The sequence below is a fragment of the Condylura cristata genome, unplaced genomic scaffold (genome assembly GCF_000260355.1).
Source record: "Condylura cristata isolate star-nosed mole 26May11 unplaced genomic scaffold, ConCri1.0 scaffold00014, whole genome shotgun sequence".
Taxonomy (NCBI): Eukaryota; Metazoa; Chordata; class Mammalia; order Eulipotyphla; family Talpidae; genus Condylura; species Condylura cristata.
In genome coordinates, this window is record NW_004567115.1 from 28524998 (window position 1) to 28541210 (window position 16213).

At 34.0% G+C, this 16213-nt stretch overlaps 1 protein-coding gene across 4 annotated transcripts in view; it reads left to right on the top strand.

The window, feature by feature from the left end:
* The window catches only part of IFT80 (intraflagellar transport 80), a 90860-nt gene that overhangs the window by 13481 nt on the left and 61166 nt on the right, over window positions 1-16213 (top strand). For 3 of the 4 annotated variants that reach the window (XM_012724977.1, XM_004682300.2, XM_012724978.1), the window contains 3 exons: window positions 1971-2192; window positions 12738-12848; window positions 15254-15322. In XM_012724977.1, the coding sequence (XP_012580431.1) occupies window positions 1971-2192; window positions 12738-12848; window positions 15254-15322 (402 nt within the window). The remainder of the gene's footprint in view (window positions 1-1970; window positions 2193-12737; window positions 12849-15253; window positions 15323-16213) is intronic. The other variant, XM_012724979.1, reaches the window with a different exon arrangement.

A 16213-nucleotide genomic window follows, 5' to 3' on the forward strand; every position in this document is an offset into this window, starting at 1 on the left:
TTTGTCTCGCCATGTGGATCTCCTCCGGGGCAGGCGGGGATCGAACTCATGCGGAACTGGTTTAAGCTTCTTTGTGATGTGCTTTAACCCACTGCTCCAACAGGGAGGGACAAGAGGAACTTTTTTTAACCAAAATTTTTGCTAGTGTGACTTGGTGTGTTTTCATTCTACCCTATTTCTCATACTCGGGATAAAGTGGAGGGCAAATTGGGGAAATTTGAATAGTTGGACCTTGATTTATTGTTTGAAAACATATTTGTTTTTACATAGAACTGGGAGGGGGCTAAGAGGATTCACCAGAAACAGAGTGGGAAGCAGAACAGGCAGATCCACTGAAATATACTGCTGAGGGGAGCAGTGGGTAAGACAGGAGAGGTCTGCTGTACCATATGGGTTAGCTCCCTGCCTGGGGATCGAACTTGTACTGCTGTGGCAGCAGATTGCTTCATAGTGCTGAGACTTAACCCCTTGCACCACTGGAAGGCCCCAAACTTTTATTATTTCACATGGGCACATGGCAATTACAAATATTTTCTCTAACACACGACCCTATATTTTATTTGAAAGAATTCTCATTTATGTATCTGGATGATGTGATTGGATCCTCAATCTTCATTCTCAATTACTTAGACCAATAGCTCTTAACATTGTCAGCTTCAGATGTTATTGGATGTCTGGGATAAGATGAGTTCTGAATATTCCAATATCACTTTACTTTCTACTTGTGCAAACTCTTAAGATATTCCTATATATTTTTTAAGTTGTTTGCATAGTCTATCATATTTTGAAGTGTTTTTTTTTTTTTTTTATTTTAAAGGGATATAGGCCAGAGGTGTGAGTAGATTCACCAGAGACAGAATGGGGAGCAGAACAGGTGGATCTACTGAAGTATACTGGGGGGGGCAGTGGGTGAGACAGGAGAGGTCTGCTGTGCATGGGGCTCAGCTTAGCTCCCTGGCCGGGGGGATTGAATTCCTGCTGGTTGGCTGTAACTTGATAGTGCTTTAACTCCTGCACCACCACGGGTTAAAAAAAAATCTTATTACATCCCAGAAAAATTATGGCACATTGTCTTGTTTTCCTTGGAAAGAGTTTATTGGTTACTCAGATAAGCCAATAAAATACTTTGGTGAGCAAAGGAGGAAGTAAAAGGATTATACCATAATAAAAGAGAACAAACAACCCAACTAAGAATGATCAAGTAATAAAGAAATCTAGATATGAGCAAGAGAAACGTTCATTGTAAATAACAATTTTGGTGGAGGAAGTAGGGGCTGCTTGGCTCCTCTTTCTCTTTATTGAAATCCTCTGATAAATCAGAGGGCAAAAATTTGAGTAAAAGAATTTTAGGTTCAGATCATATACAGCATTCTGTACCTTGTAGATGCACTATGTTGTAATTATTTCCTGAATTTAATGTCAAAGTGTTTGGTAAGAGTTTTGTTTCAAGTAGTACTTTTTTTCTTACATAAGTTGTTGTTATAATGTTAATTTAAGCATATATTTTACTGTTAGATTTCAGTTTTCTTATAACCTACTTCTTTTAACTTATCAAAATAATACATATTTATTCTAATTTAAATGATACAGATACATGAAATAGATAGGGACATAATTTGCTTTTCTCTCCATCAGTTTAGTGTAGATCCTTTTATATATTTTAATCTACTGTGTGTCTTTTTATCATTTGGACTTGTTTATGGAATATTTTTTAACATAAAATTTAAAAACTCATTGTGAAATCTTGTTTTTCTTTCTTTTGGCATCTGGGTCTTTTATTTTGCTTTCTATTTTTACATCTGTTTTTGACACTTATTTTCCTTCATATGGAAAAAATGAAAATGAAAAATACATTTGGAAACTTGGAATGTTTTACCCTATTTTATTTCCTCATAAGCTACATCTGGAAATCATCTTATTTATTAAGGTATAAGACTTTTATATCTTAGATCTCCTTAACATAATGTCACATCAAGAATTAGTAAGCTGTGTGGGCTGGACTACTGCTGAAGAACTGTATTCATGTAGTGATGATCACCAGATAGTGAAGTGGAACCTGTTAACCAGTGAAACAAGTCAAATAGTAAAACTTCCTGATGATATTTACCCAATAGATCTTCACTGGTTTCCAAAAAGTTTAGGCAAAAAGAAACAGACTCAAGCAGAAAGCTTCGTCCTCACAAGTTCTGATGGTGAGTTTTAAAATATATGTACTTGATTAAATTTAAAAACATGCTAGTTTGACTTACTCTTCATTATTTTACAAAATTGATATTAGTGGATCAGCATACCTTCATCCAAACGTTTTATTCATTTTCGATGTAATCACTTGGTTTGTGATTATAAAACTTGTCATGAAAGATTAATAATGAATGTATATCTCTGTTTTTTCTTTTCTCTCACTAGTTGTTAAGTTTTGGTTTGTCATTCTTCAAATTTACCTTTATAACATAACCATAGCAAAAAAACATGGGTATAACACATATTATTTAGTACCTGTTAAATATAGCCTTTATTTTGTAGTGCATGTTAATTTCTTGTAAACACTGGAAATTTATTTGATTTGACCATAACTTTATTATTGGTGAGTAAAAAGGTTTTTGTAATTGTTTTGAATAAGTTACCTGAAAGGATTGTTTTCTCCTTATATACAGTATATCCAGTGTGTTGCTATAGTGCATTTTACCCTCTATCAATGGGTATTTAATTTGTTTCCACATTCTAACTATTGTAAATAATGTTGCCAGGAACACTGTAGGCCATAAAATTTCTTGAGCTAGAGTACCATGTCCAAAGGGGGATTGCTGAGTCATAAGTTTGCTTTCTAACCCTTTATCTGTTACATAATGTCTGAGTATTTTCTTCCATTTAGTAGGATGTGTTTTAATCTACTTACATTTTTTTTCCCACTGTGTAAAGACTTTTTAATTTGAGGTAATCCCAGTTAAATATTGCTTTTATTTCCTTTGCAATAGGGGTTAAGTCTCCAAAAATATCTTTATTTTTGATGTCATAGGACAATCACCAATGTTTTTTCTTCTTTGTATTTTATTGTTGCAGATTTTACATCTAAGTCTTTAATCCATTTTGATTTTTTTTTTTGTATGGAGTTAGAGTGATCCAATTGCATTCCATTTTATGTTTTATGTTATGTCCAATTTTCCTACCACAATTTGTTGAAGAGACTCCTTTTTCCATTGTATGGTCATGGCTCTTTTGCCATTAATTTAATATTAATATATTAATATTAGTATATGTTTATTTCTGGGGCATTCAGTTCTGTTACATCGATCCTGTGTCTATTTTTATTCCAATACAATATTATTTAATTGATTTTGCTTTCTAGTATAGTCAGGAAAGATGGTACTTCCATTTTTGTCCCTTTTTCTCAGGATTGCTTGGATTGCTTTAGCCTTTTGTACCTCTATATTAGTATAAGTATATTTTGTTCTATTTTCTAAAAGTGTACCAATTGCATTTTAGTGGAGATTGCATTGAATCTACATACAGCTTTTGGTAGGACAGTAGTTTTGATTATATAGATTCTTCTCATTCATGAGTGTAGATGATCTTTCCATCTCTTTATGTCTTATTCCTTATCCTTTAGTAGAGTCTTAATGGTTTTTCATTGTGTGAAGTCCTTTACTTCCTTGGTTAGATTAGTTTCCAGGTATTTGATTCTTTTTGATGTGATTGTGAATGGAATTATTTTTTTAATTTCTTTTTCTTCTCCCTCACTTGTATATAAAAATTGCAGATTTTTGTATTTTGATTTTGTAACCTGCTATATTTTGTGTCCACTAACGAAATTCTTACAACTTTTTTTTTTGGTGACGTCATGAGGTTGTTCTACATGTAGTTTTATGTTATCTGTAGACAGTAATAGTTTCACTTCTTTCCAAGGTGGATTTCTTTTACATCCTGATATTGTTGATTGCTCTAACTAAAAGTTCTAATAGCAAATTAAACAGATTTGGTGACAGTGAGCATACTTGCCTTGTTCCTGATCTTCAAGGGAAGGCTTTCAGTTTTTCACCATTAAGTATTATAAGTTTATAATAAATCTATATTATGTTGAGGTAAGTTCCTTTGTTTCCATCTCATTAAGAGTTGTCATAAATAGATGTTGAATCTAGACAAATGCTTTCTTTGCATTTGTTGGCATTATGTGATTTTTATATTTTATTTTATTGATATAATGTATTAAATTGGTTGATTAACATATATTAAGTCACTCTCACATCCCTGGGATATATCCCACTTGATCATGACATAATAGGCCTTTTAGAGTATCGTTGAATTTGAAATGCTAGTATTTTGTTGAAGATTTTTCATCAGTATTCATCAGGGATATTGGTCAGTAGGTCCTTTTCTTGTGCTCTCTTTGGTTTGGGTGTCAGGGTAATGTTGCCATCATAAAATATGTTAGGGAACATTACCTCTTCTTGGAATTTGAAAAGAATGAAAAAAATAGGATTTGTTTTTATAGCTAGCCTTGGGCTTTTGCTTTGGGGGGGGAGATTTTTGATTATTGTTTCAATTTATATGACTGTGATTGATTCCCTAACACTCTATTTGGTTTAGTCTTGGTAAACTATATTCTAGAAACTTTTCCATTTCTTCAAAGTTACTGAATTTATTGTTATATAGTTATTCATAGTAATTTTTTATGATGCTTTTTCTGTGCTATTTGTGGTAATGTCTTCTCTTTTGTTTCTAATTCCTTTATTGATGCTTTCTCTCTTCTTTTTTATGGTATTTTGATTTTTTATTTCATTTTTTCCCCTTGTTTTTATTATTTCCATCCTTCCATCCTTCTACTAGCTATAGGTCTTGTTTACTACTTTTTTTTCCTTCAAAGTGTCTTAAGTGCAGTGCTAAGTTTTTTATGTGGAATTTTTCTTGCTTTTTAATATGGCCTATATTGGAATTATCTTTCCGCTTAAAAGATCATTTTTACGTCATCCCTTAAATTCTGAGAGCTTGTTTCCTTGTTTTTATTAGTCTTGAGATATTTTTTGAATTCTACTTTACTTTGTTCTTTAACCCAATAGGTGTTAAGCAGAGTGTTTTATGGTCTCCATGTTTTTCATATTTTCCCTTTTTAAAAATAGTGGTTTTCTAATTTCATGGGATTATAGCCAGAAAGAGTACTGGGTAGGGGGATTATAATGAAGACAAGATCAAAACCTAGGAATTACTCTCTTTGTCTTTCAAATATGGAGCAGTTACCCCTGGGCAGTCACTCCAGTTCTTAAATTCTGGGTGTTTCAAATTCTGGTTAATGCTGTCTTGGCTTTGGAGAGAGGTAGGACAAGTGTTTCATATATCAGTGGCACAGCTTGGAATAACAGTCTCTAAGAGGGGATGTAGGTGATCCAATCTGGGTATCCCACACCACCCCCATTTCTGGTTCTTGTGTGAGAATCACAGGCTCAAGTTGCCCATCCCTGCTCTGTATTAGTACTCCTGTAGTTCACCGAGGGGCACCTGTGTCCTACACACCCACTGTATGTACCCTTCTCCATTATAGTCCCCATGTTTTAAAGTGTCCAAAGTGGGTGTATGCCCCTGAATTAAAAACAGCAGAGAGGTTCTGTATAGCAGCTGCTTCTCCCTTTTATGGGTTGTACTGTCCTAGCAGGACTCCAAACACAGCTTAGTTTTTCCTACTTCTTTTTGCATTCTAGTAGCTCTTAATGCATAAACTAGTCTTCTATTTGTCATTCAAGGGTCATTGTCTTTTTTTGTGCATGCAATTTTGTTGTAAATAGTTGAAAGATGTATTTTTTTAGAAAAAGCTTTTCATTTTGTGTTTAAAGAAAGATTATAAGAATTATGCAAGTAACTCCTGCATATCTCACCCTCTTTCTACCCATACTTTTTTCTGAAACATTTGAGGCTAATTTCTAATGCACTTTAACCAAAAATACTACTGTGCATTTCCTAAGGATAATGATTTTCTGTTACATAACTCTAATGCGTTACTTAAAATCAGGAAATTTAATATTGATGCAATACTGTTATCTAATCTACTATTCATATTCAAATTTTGTTAATTTTTTTAATAAAAGTTTGTTTTTTCTGTTTTGTTTTTGCTTTTAGCATAGTCTTCTATCCTTAAATCTGAAGAAACTCCTCGGTATTTCTTTTATGATGTTGGTAGTTTTGAATAATTATAGGCCTATTATTTTATTAGACTATCCCTCAATTTGTGTTTGTTTGCTCTTTCCTCATGATAGATTCAGTTTATATACTTTAGGTAGCAATTCTTTGGATATCAGATTGGGAGATTTATGATATTTCATCAATTATTGGTAATATCAACTTTGGTTATTTCAAGAGGTTATGTTCAGTAAATTAATCCACTGTAAAGTTACAGTACTCCCTTTTAAAAGATAATTTGTGAAAGGATATTTTCAGACTATGTGAAAATATTCACTTCCCCTTAAACTTCTTCCTACTATTTCAGCAGCCATTGGTGATTCTCAACTGAATCATTTATTACTAAGATTACCAAACAATGATTTTTTTTAAATTCCATAATTCCTTCCATGTTGATTAGTTGATATTCGATAGTAAGGAAGTACCTCCCTTCTTCTGCCCACTTACTTGCTTATGTCAGGTTATGGTCACTTAAAATTTTTAATGTTAAAATTCCCAGATTCATTCATTGGTGATCCCATCAAACTAGTCCCAGTGATTTTTATTTTTTTGGTATGTGTCTTCATCATTTTTGAGCACTTCTTTGCTGGTGCAAGATATTCCAGGATGGTCATGTAGTTCTCCAAAAGGGACCTTTTCTTTCTTTTTGGGGTGGTTAATGGTATTTAAAAATCAAAATGAAAATTGTAGGTGTATTCATTTCAATGGTATATATTTGCGTCATGACTCTTTCAGGGGACACAGCTATGAAACAGGAATATAAGTGCAGCTATTTGTCTTTCAGACTTCCTCCCTGTGTTTCCCTTCCCATCTCCCTTCCTGCCTGCCTGCCTTCTATACTAGAATCATGAGTTCACTTTGATAGTGTCCATATCACAGGGTTAATTCTAATGTTCCTGCCACTCTGCTCTATCCCCATACTTGAAAACAGTAGGGAATTCTGGATCCCTTATTCTCAATATATTTGCTCATTTGTTCAATACTGCAATGCACAGTAGGTTGTTTCAGAATTGCTAAGCCATACCACCACACAAAAATTGTTCCAGTATTTGTTTACTGTTATTTTAATCTTTATACTGAGGATATGGAGCCAGAGTCCTTTGTTTGAAAGTTACTTTTATTGTCCCCCTGCTTAAGTATGGTAATGTTATTCACATAAAGTAAAATTAAATGTATTATTTTTAATTTATTTCCATTTAAAGTCTGTCTTCCTCCTGCATGGTTGATCTGATTTTTTAAAAAAATATTTATTGATTTATGCATACAGAACGGGGGTACAGGCCAGAAGTGCAGGAGTGGTGAGAGGATTCTACCAGAGGCAGAGCTGGGAGAAAACTGGCAGGTCCACAAAGTACACTGCTGAGGGAAACAGCTGCGGGTGGGTCTGGAGAGGTCTGCCACACCATGTAGGTCACCTCCCTGGCGGGGGATCCAACTGATGGTGAAATGGCTACAGCAACTTTAACCCGTTGCACCACCAGAGAGGGCCCTGATCTGAGTTTTTTTTAGCTGTTAATATTAATATGGATAGTTTCTCAAAGTCAAATCTATACAAAAAGTATACTAAGGATCTTGTCACTGCACCCTGTTTCTAGTGACTCCCTGTAAGTGACCAGTCTCTTTCATTCTGGTTTGTCTTGTCTGTTTCTTCTGGCAAAAATAAACGGACATATGTGCATTTTCTCATTTCATCTTTTTAATTATATGGCACACTACATATTTTATTTGCATTTTCCTTTTTAACCTCAACAATATGTGAGGATTACTTTTATCTGGTGAATGTGGACAGTAAATATAGTTAGTCTTGATAATATTTGTTTTCTACTTCCCTGAATTATTAAAATTACTTAATTACACTTAAAAAAATAATTGCTTGGTTCTCAATTCATATTGGCTTTAGATAAAACACTTATTTTGATAGGGGAAAAAGTTTAAAGTAAAAAGAAGCAATTTAGAAGATAAATTTGCAAGATAAAATAAGAAAATATGACTCTTGAGAAACTCTTAATGTTTCATTTTATTTTTAGGTTTACTATATAAAAAAACTAGATAAGATAGCATAACATGCCACAACTAGATGTGGGAAGGAGACAGAACTGACAGAGTAGTTGGGTATTTTCTCCAAGGCTACGATGAGAAATATCTGGGATCTTGTGAAAGAGAGAAAGGGATGGTAGATCAAAGAAAAGAGGTGGAAAGTTAAGACAGAAAACAGCCTCCAGAGATGAAAAAAAATTTTTTTTTTTTTTATGAAAGAAGGAAGTGGGTGCTATCAGGAGATGGTCAAAGGGTTTCTTGCCAGGTAAACATTTGAGGTCATTTTACATACTAGTTAACCGATTTACATTTAACCTGCTACTTAAAAAATAAAAGCTGTTGTTATAAATGAAATACATGACATGAGACCTACCCTCTTAATAATTTTTTAAGACTATAGTGTAGCTTGTTAACTACAAGTAGAATATTAGTAGATTACTAGAACTTTTTCATTTTGTTTGATATGACTCAATATTTAAAAAAAGTTTCCTCAAGATTTAATTGATGAAGCAGTTTTCTTTTCCAGATGCCAACAGCTTTCTTTTAACTTTTTTCTTTCAAAACAGGAAAGGTCATAGTGTTTTAATTTTTTCATTGCCCTTTCTTTGCCCAGTACCCCCCCCCTTTTTTGTGTTAGTGGTTACATTAAAAAAAGATCTCTTGATTTGGAGCCTGGAGCCAGAATATATAAAGCAGACTTTTGTAAGGTATTCTGTCCCTAAGATTGTTACCTCTTTTTGAACAGTTGCATTTAAAAATAAGTTATTTTAAATGAATTGAGAAGGCTGGTATGTAAAGAATTTCTGGTATAAAATCTTTTGTAAAATCATGAAAGACTCATTAAATTGTATTTAGTGAAAGTTGCTTTTTAAATGCATTTTATTAGATATTTAAAATAATTCACACATTCTCTTATTAGTGAGTCTATTTTTAAGTCCCACTTTAAAGAAAAAGATTAGTTTTTATCAGAAATTAGTAGTTACTGACCGCTTTGAGACTTTTTTTTGCAACTATCTGCCAAAGTATTTCTGCTCTTCAATAGTCGGTCTGCAAAAGTGTTTCAAGTGCCATTTCTCCTAACACTTTTATTCCAAGCCTTCTCATGTTTCCAGGGCATTTAAACATTTTATTTATTTATGCATAAAAGAACTGGGGTATAGGCAGAGTTATAGGGGTGGGGGACCTGCGGTGAGAGGATTCACCGGAGACAGAATAGGGAGCAGAATAGGTGGAACTACTGAAATACACTGCTGAAGGGAGCAGTGGGCAAGACAGGAGAGGTCTGCTGTGCCATGTAGGTCAGCTCCCTGGCCAATGATTAAACTCAGGCCCTCACGGTGACAGCGCTAAAATTAAACCCTAGGCCACCATGGAGCCCTCTATATGCATTTCTTCATTTTTAACTCAAAGAAAAGGTGTTTCATATATTTAAAAAGCCTATTTCTGTATTGATGCTCTTTTATAAATTTTTCTTTTTCATTTCTCTTTTATTTAATAACAGAATATTTATTTTACACCTCAGGACTTATTTATCCATGTTTTAAAATATAAATCATTGTCTGTTTAATGAATTATATTTGTTATAGGCTCATCCCAGCCTCATCCCTAGCAAATAATTAGAAATAAATTAATTGGTCTCTAATTTTGCTCATGCATTTTTTTAAAACATTTATTCATTTATTCATACAGAACTGGGGTACAGGCCAGAGATGCGGAGGGTGAGAGGATTCACCATAGACAGAGTGGGAGCAGAACAGGCAGATCAACGAAGTACACTGCTGAGGGGAGCAGCGGGCGGGTCAGGAGAAGTCTGCCTCGCCATGTGGATCTCCTCCAGGGCAGGCGGGTATCGAACTCATGCTGAAGTGACTTAAGCTTCTTAGTGCTGTGCTTTAACCTGCTGCACCACCAGGGAGGGCCTGCTCATTTTGCATTTTTAATAAAGGTTATAGAAAAGTTGGAGAGAAGAACCAAATAAGTGTCTATGTGTGAGTTTGAACATACTTATTTAATGTAACTTTTTTTATTTGTGCTTTGCTTTGGGTGTATTAATCAAGTAACTTGTAATAATCAAGCAAGATACAAAAGCCATAGTTTTATTGAGTGCTAAATCTACACAAAGAGCTGATCTAAGTTACTAAGTGTATGTCTTTTGTGAGGTCATAAGGAAACAACTAATTTTAGCATTTTTCCAAAATTCATTATTAGCAATTTTAGGATAAGAAATATCAGTGATATAAATACATACAATTTCTAGAACAGGGAATACATTGAAAAACAATTGCTAGACCCTTTATTTCTGGCTCAATATTTTTTATTTGGTTAATCTCTTTGCTGATTTGTTCATTGTGTGCAGCAGTTTATTATATGAGATATTCTGTGCTAAGTGATATACTAACACTTGGTGAAACAGACCTAGATGGAATAAATGATGGCTGCAAGATTAGCTTTCCACTTACTATGTCATCTTTACAGCTTCCTCATTTGAGACTTCTGCCCTCTTCTATTTTCTCTGTAAAACAATGCATTTAAAAAACACATCCAAACTAATTGTAAATAGTCCCATAGAGTAACACAGTTGGATTCCAAGTAATCTTTTATTATTGAAAAATGACCCAACACTAAGTATAAATCAAAAGGAAATCATAGAAGAGAAGAGATAGTACTAGGGTATAGTAGATGAAGAAAAGGGCTAGCTCATTGTAAAGGGCCTAGAAAATTACAGGAGGGAAAAGAAAGCTGTCAGATTCAGAAAGAAAAGAAAATCAAAGTGTCTTTAAAAAAATTTTTTTAAGTTACTGAGTTTGGTTTCTGAATTGGTTAAATTTAAGAAATGTTGATTATGTAAAAGCACTGTTGCAGATAAAAATATGACTAAGACATGGCCTCCTGCCCTAAAGGAATCACAGCCCAATAAAAAGTACTGCAACACAGCTACAAATAATGTGGACTATGTGTAAAACACGCAGGAATAATTTAGTTGGTGGGAATAGGTAGGTAATCAGTGAAGTAACTACAGGATACTAGGTATTAAAGGTTTTTAAAAACCATATGAAGCATCTGACTTAAATGTTGATAAATTGTTGATACTAGGTCAGAATCTTGAAGTTTTTTCTGTTTGTTTTTCTTTTAAAATTAAATTTATTTATAGATATATTTTAATTGAGGTAATATTGGGATATTCCCATCAGGCATTACCACCATAGTGCACCTACCACCAACTCACCCACACTCCACCACCAGAGACCATTGTGCTTCTTTCCCTCTTTGTTCTCACTGCTCCTTCCCTGGTGCTTCAGTTCTCTAGTCAGCCATCAAGGGTTGGTTTTCAAGCTTGTCTTTATCTGACTGCTAGTTTAGGTACTTTATATTGCACATGTTAGTGAAACCATCTGGTATCTCTCTCCTACCTCCTGACTAAGCATCATCCCTTCAAGTTCCACCCACTACCCAGCCCACACCCCATTTGGTCAGATCTCAGAAGCTAAGAAGGGTAGAAGCTAAGAGGGTCTGGCCTGGTTAGTACGTGGATGGGAGAGTGTGGACAAGTCTTAAGTGTGAATTCAAACAAAATAAATCAGAGGGGAATTTAATTAGGTAGTTACATTATTATTTTACTGTGAAAATACTAATGATCATTCAAAACCACATCACTCTTTTTTGGCTTCCTGTAGCACTTACTGTATGCACACTTGATTTGTCTCCTTGATGTCTCATATAGTTTCTTATGTCCTTTAAAGATGTCAGTTGTTTACTTTTTGCCTTCCTATGGATAAACTTTTTGTTTACCTGGCATCTAGCCTTATAAGGTAAGTCTTTTAAAATTTGGGATTATCAACTGTTCAACAGGAGGCCTTTAGACAGAGCTGACTCTAGTGCCATTGACCTACATAAGCAAACCAAAATCTAAACCTATAAATGTCTAAAGGTTAGGATATTGAAACCTAAGGACAACCAGTTACAAACAGCTGAGTAGGCTAAAGCTATAGTCGGTCAATAATCTCCTTACTTCTTTGTTGTTTTCCTTATGAAAGTCTCTGCATCTCTTATCTGTGGAGTGCTTCTAACTACTGGTTTGGTGCTATCTGCTTTGAAGAGATTTTTCTACAAATTGAAAAGTCTTACTATTTCAGTTTATGTTTTAACGCCATTTAGCTATTTTGGTTGTTCTCTTTTACACATTTTCCAGCTTTTCTACAGTCTTTTAAAAAAAATGCAGAGTGCAAAAGTTTGCTTACGTACAAGGTTTTCTTGACATTTCTCTTTACCCCCCTTTGGCCATATCCCAGCAGAGTTTGATTGTCCTTCTAAACTATCATAGCATAGTATACATACTCTATTATACTACTTTAACATTTAGTTTTTGTATCTGTTATCCAAATACACTTGTGTGCTCATTTACGGTAAGAGTAATTATATTGTTTGCCTTTGTGTTGCCAGTGCCTAGTTCTGTTGTCTAGTTGTAGATGAGCAACTGATGTTATTTGATTGAATTAACTCTGTGAAACAAACTTTGTAAGTATAATTTCTTTCAGGTAAATTTCATCTGATTTCTAAGTTAGGAAGAGTGGAAAAAAGTGTAGAAGCTCACTGTGGTGCTGTCCTTGCAGGAAGATGGAATTATGAAGGGACAGCTTTGGTTACTGGTAAGTTGTCTTTAGTAACAACACTTTTAGAGAATTAAAAAAAAAATTTGCAAAGAAACAATATTTTTATTTACAATAGTGTCTTTTACTGTCTAATAGCAAATAATTGGCACAGTAGCAACAGACTGCTAATATTTTAATTCAGAACGTCACATTGGCTATTAATTTTCTTATGTGATGTATAGAGAATGTTCTATCAAAGAAGACTTTTGGAATGATTAAGTATGGGGTAAATGAAAATTGTAATTCTTTTTTTTCAAGTATCTACAAAATCTGCACCCATCTTACCAACTTAGCAACATGTTGCCTCCCCCCCCCACTTGATCTCTCCTTTCTCACTGTCTCTGCAGTTTTCTTCCCATCCTTAGTCCCTAACTCCCTCCCTGCTTACCCCCCTACCTACTTACCTTCCTACCTTCCTTTTATTTTTTCCTAGGAGAATCAATATAAGAAGGAATTCAATAGAATTCATCATAGAACATATATGTCCCAAAATGAAGTATTTATTTTCTCAGTAGTATTTTGTCATTCCTTCCCACCACCATCCCTTATTTTCCATAATTTGTTTCTTTCCCCTCCCCTTCTTACCCTCAGATCTTTCAGTGTGTATTAATAATCACTGGTTTTTAAAAGTGTTTTTACATTATTGAATTGTCTGATGTGTTAACGTTTGTTTTCATTATTCTAACTTGCTTTACCATATATAATCTCTCAAGCTCTCCCCATTTTGTTGAAAATAGTTGCATTTCATCCTTTCTTATGGCTCCATAGTATGGCTATAGCACATCTTCTTGATCTAGTCACCTGTCAATAGGCATTTAGGCTGCTTCCATGCCCTGGCTTTTTAAATTAAGCTGCTGTGAAAACTGTGGAAAATAGGGATTTTTGTACGGATGGCTTCGTTTTCTTTGCATAGATGTCTAGGAGTACCAAGGCTACCAATATGTATGGTATTTCCATTTTTAGTTTTTTAGGTATATCCAAATTGCTTTCCATATTGGTTGTACCAGTTGCACCAGTTTACATTCTTACCAACAGTGTAATAGGGTTCCTTTTTCTCCACATCCTCTTCAACATTTGCTGTTGGGTGTCTTTTTAACGTGTCATTCTTAGAAGATAATACCTCGCTGTGGTTTTAATCTGCAACTTATTGGAAGTGATGGTGAACATTTCTTCATATTTATTGGCTATTTACATCGCCTCCTTGGTGAATTATCTATTCATATCTGCTTCTCATAAAAGTTGTAATTCTTTAAACTTTTAAATTAAAAAATACTCATTTAACTTGACCTTCACTCCTTTCCATCTCTTGCCTGTCTTCTAACTTTTTCTGTGGACTCCCATCTTTAGGTATTTATGTTGGCTATCTATTGTTGAATAACAAATTGCCCTAAAAGTTACTGTTGTAAGATAAGAAGGGTGTTTGTTCCATATTTTCTGTGGGACAGGGTACAGTTTAGGTGTTTGGTCTGATTCCAACTTATAGCCAAGAAGCTTCATGGGACCAAAATCATGTGAGGCCGTGGTTGAAGCTACAGGTTCTGCTTCTAAGATGCCCATAATGTGGGTAAATAGTCTTAGTTCCTCTTTGACTGCTAGCAGGCCTTATTAGGTCACTTATAGTCACTATATAAGCCTGTTCTGCTTGAATGTTCTAACAGCATGCAAGCTGGCTTCCCTCAAATGAGTGATGCAAGAGGGTAGCCACAGTATATTTTATGATCCACCTATTTCTACCACACTCTGTTAGGCACATGTCGTGAAGAATAGTGTACACTGAAGGTGAGAGAAATTAAACTATCTCTTGAAAGGAGGAATAACAAAGAGTTTGTGGGTATGTTTTAAAACCACTTACTACCTGGTCCTTCTATAGAACTTTACTTAGTCTTTTCTCTTGCTTTTGTCTTCAATCTCTCCTTTTCCAGCGGTTTCTTTTCACCTCTAAAATTGAGAAGAATCAAATAAAAATCCCTCTTTTAAAAAGATAACTTTCTAGGTACTACTTCTGTTCTTTCCCTTTCAGACAAGCTGTTCAAAAAAGTAGTCTACTATTCACTCAATCCAGTCCTAGCTCACTAATATTTGACACCAACTCTTACTATAATGAAAGCACCTTTCTTTCAATTCTATGATGTAGATTTCATTGACATTAAAAGTGTCATTTGAATAATAGACTCAGAGATCTTCTATAATTAAAGAAACAAAAATTTTTTTTCCCATGGAAGTTAGGCTATTTGAATTATTTCAAATTAATTTCAATTATATTTTATAATTATGAAACACTGTCAGAATAAAATTGTTTGAATTTTAAATATGCATTAATATAGTTACTATTGATTTTTATATACAAATTTAATGTTTGTTTTCTGAAAGTAAAAATATAAATTATTATTTTCTCTTTACAGTCGGAGAAGATGGGCAAGTAAAAATTTGGTCAAAGACTGGAATGCTAAGATCAACTTTAGCTCAACAAGGTATGTATTATAATCATAAAAATATCTTAACATTTTCCCTTAAAAACAGTCTGACATATTTCCTAAGACTGATTTTGGTTATGTTTAAATCCTGAAATGACTTAATTGCTATTTAAAGTTTTTCCTTTTCCTTTTCATGTGGCCTGATGCACCATAGTAGCTATATTATTTGAATCAAGATATATAAGAGATACTCAAAGATTTTTTCTTGGTTAATGAATCTATAAAATGCAGTTATTGGTTCATGGTTCTTTAAAAACTGATTCTGAAGCATTTGGGGGCATATCTACTCTAACATAGGATTGGATGTCTAGTTAACTAGATAATGATAATAGAAAATACTCAAGTATCTCTTAGATACAACGTTCTTTTGGCTCCAGTGCTAACATCCTTTCCACATTACTATGTATATTTGATTTCTTTATAAATGGAGGGAAGCAGGCACCCTGATGATCTAAAACTTGGTAAACTATAAGCACAAAGAGTTGTGTTTCAGTTTCCATGTTAACTGGAAAGAGCACTCACAAAGCCAATCTAGTGGTCATTCCTTTGGGATCTAGGTTGATGTGATTTTTTTTCCCTATGTGCAATTTATTTTCATAATTAGCTTTTACCTACAAATAACAAAATAGTTTTAATGTTGACTTGAGCACATATCAATTGATCTTAGAGACAGGTTACCAAAGTGTCTACAGGCTGTTCTTTAGAAGTCATATGATGAAGCACCTCCAACAACAGATTTCGAAAAATTTCCAGATTTAATTTTTAAAATCATGTTTACTGTTAGGATAATTTTATTAAAAAGTTTATTTTTACATCATTTTGCACATTTTTTTTTCATCTCAATTGTAATCCCCACGGGTTTCCCATCACCAAATCACCCCTGTGCCA